Here is a 21,066-nt window from a genome sequence, read left to right as displayed (position 1 = left end):
AAATGGTAAAAATCAAATAGGCACAAAATAACACAGCTCATAGCCTGTCCAGTAGAATATAGAGGTCAGTACATATTTATTGTCCTTGATATTATAGTAGATTGGAAATTTTAAAATTTTATCCCATTCGATTAGCAAAAGTTTTAATGCTTAAAGTTTTATGCGAATTAAATTAATACTAGAACAATTTAGAATTGTAGATGAAAATAGTTTTGAAATTATAAAGTATATAATATATTCATTGTTTAATATTTTTTGATATATAAATAAAATAATGAGATTTATGACATTCACTTCATATTTATAGTAATTAATTTTATGTAAAACATTTTTCTATTTTGCTATGTACTAATGTGACGTCAAATGGTGTCTAATATCTGAACTAATATTTTTTAAGTATAAATATTTATTAACTCATAATATTTCTAAGCAGCTATATATCTTTGTGCTACAGAAAAACAAAGTAAACTTTATATTTAATAGTTTTTTATATGTAATCCCTCTGTAAACGTTTTTTATAACTTTTTTTTGAATTAATAATTTTAAGTTTTTAAAAGTCTCAAGTTCCTATCCTTCCTTAATACATTTATATTTTATATACTATTAATTTGAACGATTACGAATTTATTTAATTGTGCCATAAATATATAAGATGATGAGTGCTGTTTGAAAAGCAATAATAAGACTTATATTTTTTTTAGAAACTAAATTAAAAAAAACTATTTTTTATCAGCCTGCATATAATGTCTATGTCTAGCAATCAAGCCAAATGAAAAATAAATTTAAGATGTAATTATTTATAAAATATATAATTTAATTATTTTTGAAATCAACATTTACAATTTTAATACTTTGTAATCAGTATATTTTCTATTACCACTGCCATAGATTTGCTATATATTTATAATACAGTTTTAAAATAATTATACTTGTTATTTTTATTATGGTATTTGAAATAAAATTTTGAATTAGAATTGTTTTTCTATTATTTGTTACATATATACATAATCACAGATAGCAGTTGTGACCAAATCACGGTCAAAAGGTTACATTTTAGGTTTACTACATGAGATGACAATTTTGTGCAAATTGTTAGAGAAAAATACATTCTTTTGCATTCATCGACTTTCAACGAAAAGTGTGCGACTTTATTTTTGAGAACAACCAATATATAGTTAAAAGTTGGTTCACACATTAATTTCGTAACCTTTCAGCTATTCAGAGGTTAAACAACTGAAGAAATAATTGTGAAAAGCAATACGACATTTCTGCCAACTAGTTTTTGTACTGAAAAGAATTTCTAATTGAAAAGGGCAGGTTACTGCTTCGCAAACCATTCAATATTCATCATGAGAAATTGTAAAAGCCATGCGGCATGTGCACGCAGCGAGCGACAAAATCTGCGTGCGCATTTCAAAAGGTCCTGTGCTTTTGGCTCCCTGCGGAGTTTCGGGTTTGTGCGTCGTTCCCGATTCCAATCGTCCTGCGAAGCGCTTTGTGCAACAGAGATAGCATTCGAATGTCCTTATCGTACGGATGTCATCGCCCGTTCATGTCTCGCCTACAACTAAGTACGTACTTACTCATTCGACGTTGTTAGCTCGGACGAGACGGTCGCTGCCTCTCGTCTTATCGCGCGTGTTGTGTCCTAAAGTGTTGTGGCCGCTGCGCTGAAGCGCCTCCTTCATCTCGCAGGTAAAAACCATGTTATTCATAAAAACTACGACTCATTGTTTGTTTTTGTCACATAAATCCGTTTTCGCGAATAACGCCGGTCGTACGGACGCTCGACGTCGATCGATAACGAAGTTGTCTTGACCGAGTGTAGGCAGGCTCGCTAATACCACGACACGATCTTTTCTATTTCCTTATTATATTCCATCTCACCGTGAATATTCGACATTGATCGTAATACATTTAATACATCACCGGTAGGTACAAAATATGTACGTTTCAATGTTGTTTTGCTTGTACTCACCTTAACTACTGGAATCATTGATAAAGATAACATTTTTGCGATAATACTGAAAATATATCAACACACAATTTCATTAATAATCTTGTAATTAATAACTTACTTGAAATAAGTTGGATTCTGCAATTTTAACCTTCTAATAAAACAACATTTTCTAAAATATCAAAAAAAGCAAAGCAAAAACGAAAAATAAAAAGAGTCCTAGGTAAAAAAAATCATCAATTATATCATAAAAAATTCTATTTAATTACTAATTTCAATAAATTCAGCAATTCTATATTTTTCCACTGCATAGTCAATTATACTCCTAACTAGTATTAGAACAATTGTGTAGACAAAAAAAGGATTTTTTTAGATACAAAACAAAATGGCGCCGCAGAATTCGACGGTTAAATTTAACATATGGCCCACTGTACGTATTAAATTAATGGCCACGCCTTACTCCCGTACCATGTTAAAGTATTCGGGAAGCCGGCTTAGGAATGAATAGACCGGGACAGCATCCCATGTCTACACGTGCGAAGTTATCAGACAGTCGCATTTTAGACCGGCTCCGAATGCCGGTACATAGCTAGATATAGTACTAATTTTACTCGGTGCTCTATACTACGAAGCAAAAAGTAGAGGTCAATGAAAAAAATGCATTAAACTGAATTTTTAATTTTTACAATAGATAAAATCTGCTGATATAAAAAAACAGCTTCCTACAGTATTATTTGCAAAGTAGGTAGGTAGTTGTTTTTGCTCCAGTTAGAAAGATAAACGAAGTACAACTTACAGGTTACTTTCTTTATGTACATATCGACGCTGGAAAACATAAACGCTGTAACCCTTACAGCAACCCTTACAGGGTTACAGCGTTTATGCTTTCCAGCGTCGATATTATCGACTTTTATTCAAGTAATTATTTCGAGTGCTCTCCGAATAAATTCGTTATGGATGGCTTTGGCACATTCCCCTATTTATTCGGGCTGTGAAATGCCGGTGGATGTATTCCCAAAATTACTTTTTCACCCCTCTCTATTCCGAGGGCTTTAATTCATATTGAACCGAATGAATAAAAGTCGACGTAGTAAAACTGGACTTATGTTTTTAATACTGGATTCACAAATATTAAAATTATATTGATTTTTAAAATGTTTTCTCTCAAGCACGTTGCACTGCAGTGGCAGGTGCAATCGTCGAAATGTGGTCTGGGTGGGATTTTTTTTGTCGGTCGAGATTCAAAACACAATTCGTGCCAGGTATTAGACCATTTCCGTGCTCTTTACCTATAATAATACATATACTACAACGATCTTGAAAGGGTACTACTTAGTGTAGATTTATAACGATATTATGGGACTGTTAAAATGTTCTTTAAACGTATACGGCAGTAAGAACAGTCATCGATTTCTTAGCTATAATATTTCACTTTAACATCGTTTCATTCCCAACTCTCCTGTATGATTTTATCAATGTGTGGGTAGTCAGGGAGGTCTGGGAGAGCGGGAGTGCCTCCCGAGAGAGGGGAGGGCACGGAGTTCCAGACAGCCGGCCCGCGAGTCGATATCTTTCAACGTCTTATCTATAATGTACTACATCTACGCATGGACTCGAACTCTAACCTCTCGATTGCTTCGTCGTATTGCTTCATAATCAAAATTTAATGCGTTTAATGAAAATTGGAAATGCGAGAATTCTCTGGTGTTCATCTAATAATTTGAATTCATACAATCACACATTCGATGAACTCTACCTGTGTTTCATTATGTGTTAAAGACTGGGAAAGCGATTGTAAGTTGCGAATTACATATTAATACACAGTTACAAAGTTGGAAAAAAAAGTTTGCAAGATTATTCGATGACATGATGAATCGATATAATGCACTACCTCTAGATTTTGTATTTGTTCTAAATTAGTCAAATGGAGTGCATATTTAGAACATGTTAAGGTTCCGAAAACGATCATTGCAAATGATATAGTCAGTTCAAATTTCAGTGGTCAGTTTTATTGCAGGTCAACTACCCCTGTCTATAGTAAACAGTTTATGGTTACTACTAAAATACAATGAGCCACTGACGACAAAAATTAGCTAAATGATAACAAATTAGTACTGTACGCCATTACCAAACTGAATTGATGGAGTGACCGTAGCTTTTTTATGAAAGCTCGAAGAATACTATACTGCCCAACGACGCCCGAATGTACTTGAGTATTGTCTATTATAGACTACAGCTATCAAGCATAATTTATAAGTGTGCTACCAGATGTTGGCAGCATAAAAGAAAAAAAGTTAAAAGTGCACTTTAAGAGTTTGTAGTTTGCCAAGCTTCGCTTATTATATGCAACGCTAAAGGTATTCTGCGACGATTTCTTTTCGAATCGAATTGTGACTTGAACTTTTTCATCGTAATGTTGAGATATTAAAAAAAACAAGATCGTGGCGACTTTTAAAGATATTCTCCTAGGGCAAAGGAAATCAGAGATCGATTGAAAATTCAGGCGTAGTCGCTGTTATGGTCGCAGAGATGGTAAAACTGAATCGACCAATGATAGTATTAATTAATGGAATTAATATAGAAGTGGGTTATGGGTTGTTCGTTGATACATGCAAATGTTCAACCTTGTGAAATCGTTTATAGTCCGCACTAGTACTTATTAAACGCACTGACCTATAAAAATCGGCTTCACGCTACATATATAGTAGTAATACAACATAGCATACACTCATCACAACATGTACTGGGAAATAAGTAACTACAAATCTTTGAAAAAATCTAAGAATCTCTCTTTAATTTCAATATATAAAAACTTAAGTATTTGTCCATAATGACATTTAACAACGTAAAACTCCTCAATTAGCAAGCAGACAAAATTATAGTTTCTTATACTGAAGGAAAAAACAATGATTTACGAACGTGAGAACATATTTTTTATTAACTCTACATGATATGTGAACATTAGACTAACAAAGTGTATACGCTAACGTGAACAAATAAACCTTTATAAGACAAAGGTATATCGTTATAATAATCACCGCAGCGCCCTCTACACGTAAAAGTTCTTGTGAAACCCAAACATAAACTCATCGTGGCCATTTCTGGATAATGGAGCCCGAAATAACCGTTCCGTCACTCGTTACTGTGCCGGCGTGCTCACATAGGGTGTAGTTGGAATTAACTGCGGTTAATTTAATAAAATTTTTGGTAATGATATCATTGCCTAGATAAGTGACGAAAGCTCCCGAGAATAAGATGTACTGAAGTAACCATAAATTAAAAATGACCTAAGGAAATGCCTTATCTTAGTACTAACACAATGTGTTACGTTTATCCATTCCATTCAGCGTCGTAACGGCCACTGCTGGGCATAGATCTTCCCCAAAGATCGCCACAATGATTAGTCCTGTGCACGTTTACACTCATATGTAACCGTGATACTCTTTCCCTACTAAGCTAAGCTTCTAGATAAACCTGGCATTAGGCTACAAGCTGCGAGCATATTCGTTGATGACCGTTTGCCTATTGGTTTCTTGAACCGTTTCCACACGTGAAACACATTTACAAAAACATATTATGACCTTTTGAAGTCTCTTTGAAAATTTAATAACACTATGTTTTATTCAGGGATTTTGTTGAATCAACAGAAACCAACGATTAGAAATCTATGTTATAATAAAACCACTGGAATTATCTGATCCATATGATTTATATATATTTTTTCTCAATATTTACTGCAAATATACAGCAGGTTACTCGTATGGTTGTCGATGAGGATATTTTAGAAATGTTTTAATAATTTTCCAACTATAGAACAGTGCCACTTTCTCGTCAGATTTATCTAATATCCGAACTTTTTATTGAATTATAAAAAAGCCAACGAAACTGTGTCAGATTTACTTTTTTTGACTTAGTTCTGAAACTAATCAGTATAGAGATATATTATCGATTTAATTTTTTATCAACTATGCTCGTTGTCGTAGGTAATGGCAAGATATGACTTTTCGACTACTTTGACCGCGATTTTTTCTTCTTTTTTATTATAATACCAGTCATTATTTTAGATCAATTTTTTTATAAACTACGAGTACTACAAGCTGGTTTTAAATTAGGAAGGAGAGAAAATTGTGAATGATTGTGACACAATTCATAGTAAAAATTTTCCGGTCTGAAAATTACGTTAAAACCGGAGTAAATTGGCGAGCCGTAGGGAACCAAATGGCCCAGAGCAACACATGTCACACATTTCTCGCTCCAAGCTACGAGCTTGCCAAGATTGCAAATAATGGGCTAATAAATTGCATCCGGCTTCCCATTTATATCACGCGTATAGTCACAAACGTTTGAAGGCAGAACTTAACAAGTTTATGCCCATAAATGTACTTAATTACGATCATTTTTATATGTTTACCTACTGAGTAGGAGAATAATTAACACGGCCAATGCCACCATCTAGTTCACTTTCTTACAAAAAATCGTAGCGGCATGGAATGTGTTTGTTTCCCATGGTTTTCCATAGCACTTTAATATCAAACACTGATACTCATACTTTGAATTTATACTAAACTGGACTATAATTAATACTTATTAAACAATATGACAGGAATCCAAGTGATTCACATATTTACTTACCGTTGGTTTCTGAGACCAACGTCTTTGAAAAAGACATATATTCATCCCTGTCAGTATTTTTGACAACATAGAGATAGCTGTATGTTTTAAACGAAGATTTTGGTTTAAGAACACAAGGTACTCGTAAGTCAATAAGGCAACTGCATTCTGCAATATCCATGCATTTTGGGTACACCGTAAATGACAGCTGCAACAACTGAGTTACTTGTCTTTACATTATACGTTAGGATTTTTTTTACCATTGTCCTGTTAAATAATGAATTCTGTAGATTTATAAACAAACAACAACATAAACATAGTTGTTTAACATACTTTGATCAGATTTCAGTGATAGCATTTGTCAAGAGGAAGAGCTCACAAACAAACATTGATTTTAACACCGACGCGACGTAGGATATTATGGTTCGTTGTATTTTCCTGCCAGTCGCAATCTAAATATTATCAAACACAAGTTTGCACTCTACCGTTCTATTTCCAAAAGGTTAACGTCGTAGCCAATAACTATTAGATAAATAAATTAATAAAGAGTATTTATGAAATACAGAGAAGAAAACTGCAAATACATCTTGCAACTCGAGTTCGAGCTACAATTTTGATTTAAATTCACACTTCACCATCATTTATCGTATTCTTACATTCACACAGTTACATGTAACGTTGTTTTCATTTGTTACAGATTCGGGCAGCGCCCGGCCGCATCGCGGCCTGTGAAGTTTTTTGTTTTTTATTCACGTCATTTTTGATTTTATTTCCTTGAAAGTGACAAAAGTGATTTGTGAAGTGCTGAGTGACTGTGTCAACATGATGTTACCCGTACTCACCGCCCTCGTGGCTCTGCTCTCTATAGGTAAGTTGTACAAGTTTAAAAATTACGTCGAAACCATCTGAGTATGTAACTACTGAAATGGATAGAGAAATATAGAAGAGATGAGAGAAGGAAAAGAGAAGTTACATCTTCTCGTCTGTAAGAATTCCAAAAGGTTGTTGTAATACACCAACTGTGTCGTAACATGACAAATTCGTACTAACCGAACGTAATCCAAATTTGGACGTTTAAATTCTATTAATTAACAAGCCTATGCCGTTTCAATGTCGTAATGAAAACAATGAAAAGAGTTACGGTTAATTAGTTTTATCAAATATTTATACGATAAGTCACGGTTACGACTTCGCAAACATCTGTAGTAGTTAAAAGTTGTACTCACGAGTTACGAGACAAGCGACCTGGGTGCAGACGGGATCGATACCGCAGCTGCGAGGGAGATGAACTTTTCCGCACAACTTTTACGAAAACTTACAGATTTTAAGATTGAAGTACACTCGCCAAACTAACTTATTACTTTAGTTTTACTTACGAAATTTTGAACTATTCAGTTGAATAAAAGGAAGTAAATTAGTTTTGTTATATAATGTTTACGTTCGCTTCGGGTCCGTCAATCGATGGGTCATCAGCACTGTCTCATTACGCATTCTATGCGTCTCGTTACTAACTTAGTGTTGTTAACGTTTTGCCACTTAGTCATACGCTTCCGTGCAAATGACGCCTAATCCTCACACTTCGAAGTACAAATGAGTAAAGTATCTATATTGGTTGAAAATTGATAAACATGACGTATTCGGACCGAATCGACTATTGTAGTGAAGCATCTGCTAGCAAGAGCTTCGATGTTTTGACAAGTTTAATAAAATTCTACGAACAAAATACTTTTCTAATTTCTACTTATTTTAAAATATGGTAACCTTTAGAACTACTGAAGTTATTGAAACTCATTGTAACTTTTATAACTATGTCACTTGGATACTTATGACCGTCAGAAAAGTGACTAAAGAAGTGCAACAGTAAATTTCATTTATGAAATGGGAACTTTTTTCCTTTTGTAAAGAAATGTGTAGCAAAAAGTCCTTAAAGTTCAACTCGGCGGGGTTTTGTTTGACATAGTGCTCTCCATTGCTTTGTACTGTAGGATTGTCGGGTCGTTCTTTGTACAATGTAGAGTTGTTGCCTTCGTTCACGGTATTCTAGTTACAGAAAAATCGCCATGCACAATGCAACGAACTTCTCCGTCACTTAAAAATAAACTAATGAAGACCCACGGAGTACTCCGACTACTAGTGTCCGCACTATTAGGCCCTTCCTATACAGGGCAACGTTAATCTTCGAAACCCGGCGTTCGTTCGTCCGTAGCGCGCGTTGCCGACATTTCTATCTGTCGACATATCGACAAAGTCAATCGCTCGCGACCTATTTTTCAAGATTGTCGTGAGAAAAGTTGCTGCGAATTTCAAGAGTTCGGAGCAAATCTATACAAATTTTCTCCTCCATCTATACAGATTTTCTCCGTCATCTTGAAATTGACATAAAGTCGCCATACCTGTACTGACTGAACAGACGACGCGCGTCGACGATTTAACGTTGTGTGTAAGGAGCGCGATTCCCATGATGCAACCATATAATTTTAATTTCGAAAAAAAGGGGCTTGACTTACTTGACTTAATATCCTATGTCCCCGTAGTGGGGCAGAGGGTGTCCACAGTGCGTCGCCAGCTCACTCTATCTTGGGCTCTGGTACGAAGGAGCTTAGCGTATTGTAATACAATTTCATTTAATTTGCCGACCTTTTCGGTTCAACGTGTGCAAGGGGTTAGTAGATAAACGCTTTAGAGAAAATTCTGCTAGCAATCTCTGTACCAACAATGTGCACTCCATACTCTGTAACACGGGTTAACTATAGATTTTGTTACTATTAAATGTGTTTAAACATTTAATACTAAATGTGTGTTTTACTTTTAGATATTTCACATTATGCTACATAATATTGAATCACTCGCTAGATCGATAATTAATCTCACCGATATCAACATAGTTAGAACGACCTTGGCTTATTTATATATTTCATAATATTGATTTGTTTTCGATATTTTGCCTATGTGAGATATAGCGAAAGAAAAATCAATCTTTGATATCTGATATATATTTATCAAATATTAGAATATGAATAACCAAAATAACAAAGTTTTAGGTTTGCAAAAGACTGTTAATGGTTGTTCATATGCATGTGATATTAAGCAAGGCCAACTGACTGGACTATTCAATTTGTATTTTAACAAGCGGAAAGTATTTACGATTACCAATTTAAGGCGGATATTTTTATTTGTCGGCGAAAAAAAAACTTGTTTCTTATTGTTGCACAACTGCTTATTTTGTTCGTCTCGTAGGGCGAAAAGTACGAAGGCCTTATATAGGACGAAATTTCGGTCTTTCGATTGTAAGTACAAATAACAGGTCATCTAAAGAATATTCTAAGTTTCGTTCTGTAATATAAATATGCAATATTATATACTACAATATTTAAATTGGCCATAAATTTCTTTAAAAGTTTAATAGAGTATGTTTCAGAAACTAAAAATGTCCTCTAAGTATATAAATGTTACAAAGATAATTCTGTTTTGCAACAGTCTGTTTCACGATAATCCTACGTTAATTTCAATTGGCGTAAACATTTATTGGCCTGGGCGTCGTGTGGGCGAGCCTGAATCCAGTTAAGCGGGCAGATCACTAACAAAAGTACATTGGCCTTTCGGCTGGTGCATAGGCCACGACCTTGACTTCACAGAGCATTTTAACCGAGCTTTGAATTGTAAATTGCAAATAACTACTACAGTAATAGTAACTAAACCTGTCTCAATCTATTACTAGAGACAGGTCAATCCAGTCTATTGCATCTTTAAAATTCATGGTCATAGACGTAAACAGTTCTTATAAATCTCTTCATATCTTCCCAAATCCATATGGAAATTTGTTCGCTTGTCGCTTATTTAATCGTGTTTATTTTAGTATTTAAACTGGTTGTATCCACAATTTACAATTTCGTACATGAACAAAATAACTATATCTAATGTATATTGTATTTTGATTGGTAATTCTGAGGACGTGTGAAAGTATAAACGCCGACAGCATAAGTTAAGTAGGTTTTAGATAAGAGTCCAGGTCTTGAAATATAACCTTTTTTAATACAAGCCAAACAAAATACATCGGATCACAGCAATAAAGTGAATTGTGGATAGGTCATTCGGTGACTCAGTGTGCTACTATTACCAACCTACTAGTTTACATTTTACATTTAAATATTTTACTTTTAGCAGACCTTTTCTGCCATTTCACTCAAACTATTTGACAATATAACAATAATAATCTTTATTTTACATCTATTTTTTCGATGTACACCCTATGAATAAGTCAAAATAATCGTAGTAGCTTATTATTCAAGTCAGTTATAGTTTACATTATGAAATGTCATAAAATGAACCGTAACACAATGATATAGAAGTGATATTTATTTGATGATGCATTTAATTAAGGGCTAGTTAGCCACACGACACCTACTCTGTCGTGACTGCCATGAAATTTATTCATCGATTGCATAACAACTGCCAACGCTGACAGTTTCTGGACTCGTGTTTTGTTTCGTTGCAATATTTTACGAAAAGGCGGACGTTAATAATTTTAAAGCTAACGAATCGTAAAAACCGGAACTTGCACAACACAAATCGATTTCGAATTGTTTTTATAAACCCGATTTGTTATCTGCATATATTTACAGAAATAAAACGTTACTTAGTAAATTACTATAGTTGTAATAATGTTTTTAATACGAGAAATGAGTTAGCTTACAAAGCGTGGGTTTCTGAAACCAAAATCTCCGTTTAAAACAAAATGTTATCTCTGTTTTGTCAAAGATGACAAAACAAAGTAAATAATCTTAACCTAGGTTACTGAAGGTCTAGAGCATAGATGAGAGAGACCTAGAGAGACCTATAGATGGAGTGTCAGTTTGAAGTCTAATCGAGAGTCAATTTTTAGCCGACTTCAAAAAGAAGGAGGTTATCAATTCGACTGATTTTTTTTTTTAAATATAATTTTGTATTTTAAACAACACTGCGGGTATTTACCCAAACACTTTACACAAACTCCGGAGGTCTTTTATTCGCGTCACTTCTTTTTTGGCTTAAGTGTATATAAGGATATACATATACGGTATATATCTGTGATCTAGAGACTAAAACTGTGACGGCTAAATGGGAACAATAGCTGGATTTTGCTCTGTATCCTATGTTCCTTACTGCTGCAGTCAAAGTACCATAATAGCTTCCAACCTTGATGTACACTCTGTACACTTACAAACTCTGATATGCATGCTTTAACTACCCATCAGTTAATAAAGATAAAAAGAAAGCATAAAAAGATGAAAGGAAAAATAATTATAGTAAGCAGATTAAGAAATAACAGGTACGTTCGAATGCATAATTCGGAGCAGGTGGTGAGCTTATCAGTCACATTAGCATACAAGTACAGTCGCAGACTCAAGTCTCTCCGCGACAAGTTTGGTCCGACAGGTGCTGCGCAGTGTTTTTAATTAGTTTAAACATTTCACGTTATAAATATATGATGAATCTAACGGTATAAATATGCCTCAGATCAGGTAATCACTTTTACTTTACTCTACCGGTAAAAAAGATTATTTTATCTCTTAAATAATGTGTATTTTTTCGGATTGTATTTGTTAAACTTATGCTTATATTGATAATGTTTCACTGAGATAAAGTTAAAACGGTTTCATTCAAAATTTTGAACGGTGTAAGAGTGTAGTATAAGATAAAACTCGGTAGTCATATAGTATGGAACTCTTTGGGGTGAACGAACTCTAATGTTTTACGGTCTTTAAATTTCATTCATCGCATCTCACTCAAATGGAATATCGATGATAGAGAAATATGTCACTAAAAATATCAACTATGTTTTTTAGAATATCAATATGTAGTAATAAAAATACTTACTTACTATATTTGTGACTGAGATTAGCTAAGTCTAAAAATTTAGTGATAATCGTGAAATAGTGAACAATACCATTTCATTTTGAAGAACGAAAATACTAAATACTACTGCTACTTTACAAAAAAGAATCAAACTTCTCAACTGTTAATTTTTTTAAATGTCGTACAAGTATGTTCTGATACAACATTTCTCACTATAATTTAGTTTACATTCTCGACATATTTTGGGATGCACAATGTGTGTACCGTTTTGCGTTTTAAAATTCACCTCGCATGTTGTACCCTGTTCACATTGCGCATTGATTTTTCGTTCGATTATTTATTAATTAGGCGTGATGCGTCCGGTGTTTGCCATTTCGGATTGTTACATCTATCATTACTATCTTACTTCCTTTGTGTACGTGACTGTTCACAAAGAATTTGAACGTTGCATTAATCTACTTACTCCATTGATTCTTCTTGTTCAAAGTATTTACGGTCTGAAAACTAAATACATAAACTCAATGAAACAAGGTCACAGGGGTTAGTTAAAGGCAGTTAAAAAATCGAAGATTGATAATTCATGAATACGAAAAATGTGCATGGCTTGTCATCCTTTACCTTGATTTAAACATCTACACTCAGTACATAACGGAACGAGGCATTAAAAACTTAAATGTTTAGTATATGCAGCCGCAGATAAATACTAAATTTGTTTATTTTTACCAAATTACATTATTAAAAATAGTTGAGTTAACCTAAAATAAAAAGATTAGAAATCTTCCAAAATGTAATATGCTCAACGTAAACATTTGTAAATGATTTGCACCTGGCAACACCGAGTGATAAGGTATCCGGTGGATGCTTACAAAATTCAGGCCGCGCGCCGCAATAGAATGGATATGAACAACAAAGATTACAACACGGGCCACGCATTCCTTACTCTGTGGTACTCTTGGTAAATATTTATTAGGCAAAGTCCTATTGTCAATAGAACCTGACAGTTTGAGAACGAACAAAGTTTTTGTTACTTCCATTCTTTAAGTAGTCAACGGTCAAGTGATTGTTTGCCTATTCTTACTACAACTGTATACTTATAGTTCATTTTGTTTAACTGTACGGATTATTATATATTAGGGCAGGCTTTGGCTTTCAGTAGTTGCCTGATTTTGGACCCGATTACGAGGCTTGGAAAGGTTTAGATTTAATAAAATTTTATATTCGAATCTTTAAATGTCTGAATCTTAATATAATCGATTGAATAGATTTTTCATCAATTATTAAGCCCGCTTTTATCATTCGAAGATGTTGAAAGGGACATTAAAAATATTATAAAATAAGAGGTCAATTTAAAGGTTACATTTTTCAATGTTGCTGCCAAAATTAATAAAAATTGTCAATAAAACTACAACGTGACCTTAATTTCCCCTGTTTATTTCCACATAATCGTCAGATAACAGTCATGTATAAGCCTCCAAAGTTGTTTAGCGTAAAGACTTTTTATTAGTTGAAATACACTCCATAAAAGTTATTTGTAAAATTCAAGCTTTCATCCACTAAGTTTCGTTAAAGTTTAAATTTTTTTTAATGATATTTTGAGGGAATAAATATTTAATATATATTTTAATATTCTCATCTAACGAAATATTCTGTATGTTTGTAAGTGTACTTGTGAATAGGTTTATGAGTATACAGCTGTTATAAAACAGCTTATCGTGCATATTGTCCCTTACTTACCTTTACTTTGGTATACAGTATTTATGTAGGCATAATGTAAGTTTACATAACTTAGCCGATCGTCTGTTTATACTTCCACCAAAACATAGAAATGATTTGGTTCCTTGAAACATATATAATTAAAAATTAATTTAAACTTGAAATTAACGCTTGGATTTAAGTCGCAAGAAATTTCAACGCAAACATCATCAATTTGAAATTATATGTCATCTCGTATGTGTTGACAAAACATTCCGTTACTGTTTTTATAACGATGTATGTGTGTATTAAAATTTGCTTAAAATGTCTTGGCACTAAAATCTTTAAAAAATACTACATTTTTTGTGTCAATGAACCTGTCACACGTACAAATTTGCATTTACCGAATCGAAATAACATTTTATGCATTTCTTTTCTTATCTGCAATTTGAATTATGTAAAATAAAAAAATGCAACATATTTTAAAGCTCATCTCACCATTTAGGAGCTACTGATAATGAAAGTTATTTATCACTTATCATCCGAAAACTTTCATCAACTTAAAGTAAAAATAGACTTAGGTATAGCTATATTTGCGGCAATAAATACAATTTAAGAATGCAAATAGCTGAGTTAACGTGTGCTAACAAAACAGTCATTTCACTCCGACCATTTATAACCGCTTTTAACGGAAGTGTTAATTTTTACACGCGCTAAAGCAAATAGCGCTTGTCTCATCTTGTTTATTTTGATATTAAACTTGTAAGCATGTTAGACATAACTTACAAAAAGACAATCAACGTAATCCCATACATGAATTGATTAGATTTTAATTTTAACGATTTATTGCTTGGCGGTGTGAAATAAAATATTTTATTTTTATTATATGGTTCTATCCAAGGAGAAATCAGGTGATGAAAAAACAATCCAAGAGTATAAAATTCATATTTTATTGAAGCTGTTGTGTTTAAATATTTGGTAAATATTAATATTAATTATGTAATAAATCAGACTTAATGCAATTTTTTTGCAGATAAGAAGCGCAAATTAAACGAAACCGTTTACTAAAAATATAGCGATTGTATCAATTCCAATATGTAATAACTTGTTGACAAGGTCAACGCCTACATAATGCAAATAAGTATCACAATAACACAACATGACAAACAATGGTTCTCCACGGTTTTAATATTCCGTACACACTCTCTTCATTTTCATATTCATAATAACTGAAATGAAACTTCTAATATTTTTAGCTATTCGGTTAAGACTGTATTTAGAGCTTAATAGAGAACTTTTAGAAAAAATACGGTCTAATGGTTCACAGACGCAATAAAATAACTGAGAATACATTGAAGCTGTGCTATCTGTGGGAGCAAGATCAAATCATTGCGAGTTTTATAATAAATCATTTCCGATGCGTCCCTCCGCACCGTAAGATGTGGAGCGCATCTGCCACGCCGGCCAATCCGCGCCCGCTGTTCACATCTGTCGCATCGCACGCAACCCAGACCCCCAACATTTGCTTGAGAAAATTACGGACATTGTATTCAGCTAAGAAGAGATGGACGACATCATTAGGTTTATCAACTAAATTGTAACAACTCGTATTTCAACCTAGCAACATTATAATATTAAAATATGCGTTTAACTCTATCGACCAAAATCACCAAGATGTGATTATAGAGAACTCTATTTTTATACGAATCTAGTACAGTAAAAATTCGTTACTGTTGATAATTAGTGATAAAAAGTTTGTCTATAGTGTCTGTAGATAGTAGGAGAAAACCTAAGCTTTTTCTGTAAGAAAATGAACGTACCTGAATTAAATTACTCTGTTCTAGAATTTTAAAATTAAAATTTGGACTGTCCGTCGCAAACAGACCATTTGGCGACCCTAAGAACACAACTACGCCATTTTTGTTCCCTTTGTTGCTAGTTTTTGTGGTCGTCCTCGAAACCGTATTCGAATAAAAACCACTTTTGTACCTGAGGTTACTGTGCCTTTCACGTTAATGAATTATTCGAGTTAACTACCGACTACTTAGCCATGTTTTCCTTTAGTTATTCAAGGATTGCTCGGTTGACGAAAACCAATGTAAAACGTTCAAACTATAAATACTTCACCGCAGTGTACTTCCAGTCTTTTTAAGTGGATAAAAGAATTGAGATGAGTCATCAAATACGAATGATCTCAGTTTACTTTGAGACACGCAACTAATGTATAGCTGGGAACAATAAACGAATGTTCTTTACGTTTGATTTTATAACAATCAATGTCTTTACACTGCCTAGAAATTTCTTAATTCATAGTTTTTCATTAGAACAAATGAGAACCATTTTGAGTAGTAGCTAGTACGAAGTACTTTGAAAATAGGATCTTTTTTCTTTGCTTAATTATGTATTTGAGAATTACATCGTTTACATCGTTAAAGAGTTTAATAACCCTTTATTTACATTTTCTGCGTATTATTAATCATCGAATATATCACGGATACAAAGACACGTGCAGTAATGATCTAATGTGAACAGAAATTACGCCTTTTTTTAGTTTTTAAATACATTTAGAGTCATCAAGACGTGTCCCGCCCTTATCGAGATATAAAAGATTATTTTTGGAGTTCAACGAGTGCCATCATGTTCCGATCACATTGAAGTATGACGACAAATGACTGAACATTAAAAGCTTAAATAAACGGCTAGAAATCTGTACTGCAGACGAAGTCTAAATTTAGGACTGGACAGCAATTAATCTTGATGTTTCTATAATAAACATAAACTAATTAGTACGTTATAGTTAATTTCGAACGAAATGCTACTACCAAATTCGGTCATCAATTTGTAGATATAGTAATCTACACTAAGACACTGTTAAGGCGACCATAAAAGAATTTTGAGTGCAGAAGGTTGATCACATTTGCAGTGTGCCCGAATGACGCGTCAAAATGCTGACAATGACGCGCTCAATTACGTGTCACTCGTCAATGAACCGCATCTTACTGATATACACGTGCTCTTGTTTTTATTCAGACTGTATTAATCATACGTTCCTCGTAATAGTATGTACCAATGTACTTAGTAACTTCTTCTAAAATTAACTTGTAGTAGGAAATACTGCATCATAGTTATGTTTTTGTACAAAATAATTTATTTCAATTGCTCCAAAATTAAACTTTGATGTTGATCATTTTTGATTTTACACTTTCAGTTACTTTGTTACTTTTTAATGCTAAAATAATCAACCAATTTAAGCAAATCCGAATTCCGTAAGTTTGTGTATCGATATCCGAATGTATTTGGTAGAATATCATATTTAATATGTGACATACTTTTTTAAGGAAATAGCAAAAAGGTTAGTCGACATCACAGGAGACCGAAGAGCTGGCAGCTACCTTGGACAAAGAATTAGTCTAGCCATTCAAAGGGAGAACGCTGCCAGTATCTTCGGAACCTTGCCTAAAGGGACACCTTTTAATTATATATTTTAGTTTTTATGTATTATATTTAATCTAATATTTTAATTTTCTATATTTTTCTTCTATAATATCCTAAAGTTAAATTTTTAATATTATTTATGTATTTGTGCGTGAGTTGTTAATTTATATAGTTGAATGCAAAAATAAGTCGGTTTTTAATATAACAACAACGAATGATGTGAAAACGAGCGCTATAAGAAGCAGTCGTCGGAACGCGGTATTGAGCAATCAAGTTATTCAAGGACAAAGCTCAGACTTCATTAAAGTACACCATATGTTTTGTTTTTTATGACTTGAGTAGCAGTCGCCGCGACTTAACTAGTAGCCTATGTGTTCTTCTAAACTTTGTTCCACATCTATGTCAAATTTCATCGAGTTCTGTTGAGCTGTTTTGGAGATACCTTCTAACAAACATCCATCCATATAAACATTCGCATTTATAATATTAGTATAAATTAAGATTTCTTTGAACTGGTTCTGTTTTGTTATGCTTGTTGTTTATTATAAATTTTATTATGTAGTATTTCAATGAGTAGGCATTTTGTGCGTTTAAATTCAACAGACTAGAAAAATAAACTTAAAAGTTTAGTACTGTTATCAGGTGTTTAAAGTCGACAGAACTGACAAAAAGGTCTTAGTCGATCGTCTTTCAAACTAATCTGTTCTTAACTATAGTACAATTTAGTCTTAAATAAGTTATGTATGCTTTTATGTGAGAACATTGTTGATTCTTTCACTTGTCTTGTATGTGTTTACAAAATGCGGATACACATATTATTTTGATTATTCCATTGCAAAACTGCTTTTATAGGATTATCGTTCATTTTAGTTTTTGAGACGTTTTTGTTAAAATGTTACAAAGAATCGTGCATTCGCTGATGCTGTTTTATTCGGGGCGTCATTAGAAACTGGGTCGACAACGTAACTGGTGCAAGCCTGCATAGGTACGCCTCGCCTTCTTAGCCACGCACCATGCTTAACATCTGAACTGTATAGTACTTTATTTACATCTCTACGACGAAACATGTTAAAATTTACTTCTAGAAAAGGGGATGATCACAAGCTATTTTTTATAACTGAACCATGGTCATGGCATAATAAGATAGGAAATTATTTTGAAGTTTATATTGTTCAAAATCTCTTATACTTTGATAGAAATATTAACATTAAGAATCCCGTCCAGATGTGATAGTCTATTTTTTATTGTAGCCATGTTTAATATATTCGAAACTACCAACCTATTAAGTACATCTGTTCCTTATTGTATGAAATATATGTATTTTTATCACTAATGAAATATTCATGGCGGTTATGGAAACAGATCTGTAAAGTGGTCATTTAGCATTTTATATATTATATTTATATTTATATATAACTTTCCTATTATTTTACCATACCAAATGATCTTGTATTTAATCTCTTTTTATATTAACGTTATTTAACATAAATTAACAAATGTGTAAAGCCAAAATTCTTCATAGATTCTTCTTTATGTTGAATATGGATTTCTTACTCATTTTGGATTCTTTTAACCTTGCCTCACAAAAATAAATAACACTATTTGAAAGAAAGAAAGGAAAAAATATTTATTACCACACATACTACAAAAAAACTTACAAGGCACAAACTAGATCAACGTTATTCTAAAATAGAATGCTTATCGTACCTTTTATATGTCTAGGCTCTAGGTGAATCAAGTCAGTCATATTCTCTAAATGGTTATAATATGTAAATGTATTCTAGAGGTCAACTATGTTTGCAGTTGTAAATAAAATTGCATATTTAAAACGTTACAACTTCAAGATATTTATTGTTTCTGAACATAATAATTTTTTTTAATGTTTCTCTCCTCAACATAATCATAGAAACATATTTTAAAGAGCGAACGATTTTTATGTTTTAATTTTTTAATTTATTCTTTCTACACTTACTTAAAACACTTACACAAATCTTAATTAATCATAGATATGCTATAAGCAAAGGTAACACATCATAAAATCATTTCATTCATACTGATTTTGTTGATTCTAGAATGTATTGATACGTGTTGCATGTTACAATGCATTGCATGACTGCGATGCGCGTCGCGGTGAAAACTGATCTAAGTCTAAATACAAGTTGGCGCCTAGACCGGCAGCCGGGCCTGCGTATTATCTTACCAACATGTTTTCACTCCTACCAGTCTTGAATATATAATACGCCTAGAAAACAAAGGATTTTGCCTTAACGTTTTGATCGACTTTGAAGATTTTGATGACTGAAATGTAATGCCAATTGTAGTCCTCATCCGAAATGAAAAGTGTATAGTCGTTTGTAATGTTTTTTAAAGTATTTCTACTTACACTGAACACAAGTAAATCTGGCATTCACAGCTATCAAAAATAACCTAAGAATATCTAACAATGAATAGTCTAAAACTACGAGTACTATAAGACTATTCTATCAATGTATCGCAAACAGTCAACTGCATTAAATAACTATTATCTTTATACATCATATTTAATCGTGTCTTGTATTTCAGGAGCAGTGCACTGCGAGGATGAAACTATCGGACCTATATTCATGAAGGAACCCCCGAACCGAGTAGACTTTAGCAACACGACCGGCGCCGTAGTTGAATGTGCTGCACGAGGATCCCCCACCCCTGACGTTATCTGGGTGAGAGCTGATGGTACCGCTGTTGGAGACGTACCCGGATTGCGACAGGTAACTTTAACAGGATAATTTTAACATTGGTAGACACCAGCAACAACAACATCTGTTGGACGAATGGGCCGGCTCGCTCGGTGAAATACCGCGACCACACAGTCAGGTCAGGCGTGAAGTAGCAATTTCGCGTTTCATTTGACGAGTGTGCGTGCCGAAGGCCTTATTTTAGTCCTCTTTTCTTTCCCACCCTTTTCTTATAAGAAAATTCAGGGGATATATTCTCTTTCTGCGCGTCTCCTCATCCGTCGATAAAAATAGGCAACTACTGTGTCTTAGAGGCCACACACTATTATAATGTCCGGTGGTAATGGTTTCTAATTTAGGTATAATATGCCACAATGTCCAGGTCTAACGATTTGTTCAAACTACACTTTCTTAACTAGAATCAAACTTTATTGTTCTTTTCATTCTTATTAAGAAAACAGAGATAGCAATAATGTTCTTATACACATGTTTACGACACTTGGAACTCACGGTAAGAGTGAAATTAAAATGTAACTGCAGGTTTTCTTCTAATATTTTTACTATACTCAGGTTTTGCCGAATGGAAACCTCGTATTCCCACCTTTCCGTGCGGAGGACTATCGTCAGGAAGTACATGCTCAAGTGTATGCTTGTCTGGCAAGGAACCCTGTCGGCACCATTCATTCCCGTGACGTTAATGTGCGAGCTGGTAAGTTTACTGACAATTTATACTTTATCATTAAATTTACTACTAAATAAAGTTTTAATTTCTTGATAAACCAACGTTTAAACGGTAATAAGTTTTACAAAAATAAACTGTTA

The 21,066-nt window shown here is 33.4% G+C and overlaps 1 protein-coding gene across 1 annotated transcript in view; it reads left to right on the top strand.

The window, feature by feature from the left end:
* Positions 1–1,574: 1,574 nt before the first annotated feature.
* The window catches only part of LOC106714864 (Down syndrome cell adhesion molecule-like protein Dscam2), a 65,179-nt gene continuing 45,687 nt past the window's right edge, over positions 1,575–21,066 (top strand). The window contains exons 1-4 of the mRNA XM_045678774.1: positions 1,575–1,695; positions 7,266–7,436; positions 20,093–20,277; positions 20,815–20,953. Of these exons, the coding sequence (XP_045534730.1) occupies positions 7,391–7,436; positions 20,093–20,277; positions 20,815–20,953 (370 nt within the window). The 5' untranslated portion in view covers positions 1,575–1,695; positions 7,266–7,390. The remainder of the gene's footprint in view (positions 1,696–7,265; positions 7,437–20,092; positions 20,278–20,814; positions 20,954–21,066) is intronic.

This window comes from Papilio machaon, chromosome 7 (assembly GCF_912999745.1).
Source record: "Papilio machaon chromosome 7, ilPapMach1.1, whole genome shotgun sequence".
In the NCBI taxonomy this organism is placed as follows: Eukaryota; Metazoa; Arthropoda; class Insecta; order Lepidoptera; family Papilionidae; genus Papilio; species Papilio machaon.
The sequence above is the reverse complement of the archived record's forward strand: the minus strand, read 5'-3'. Positions and strand labels throughout refer to the sequence as shown.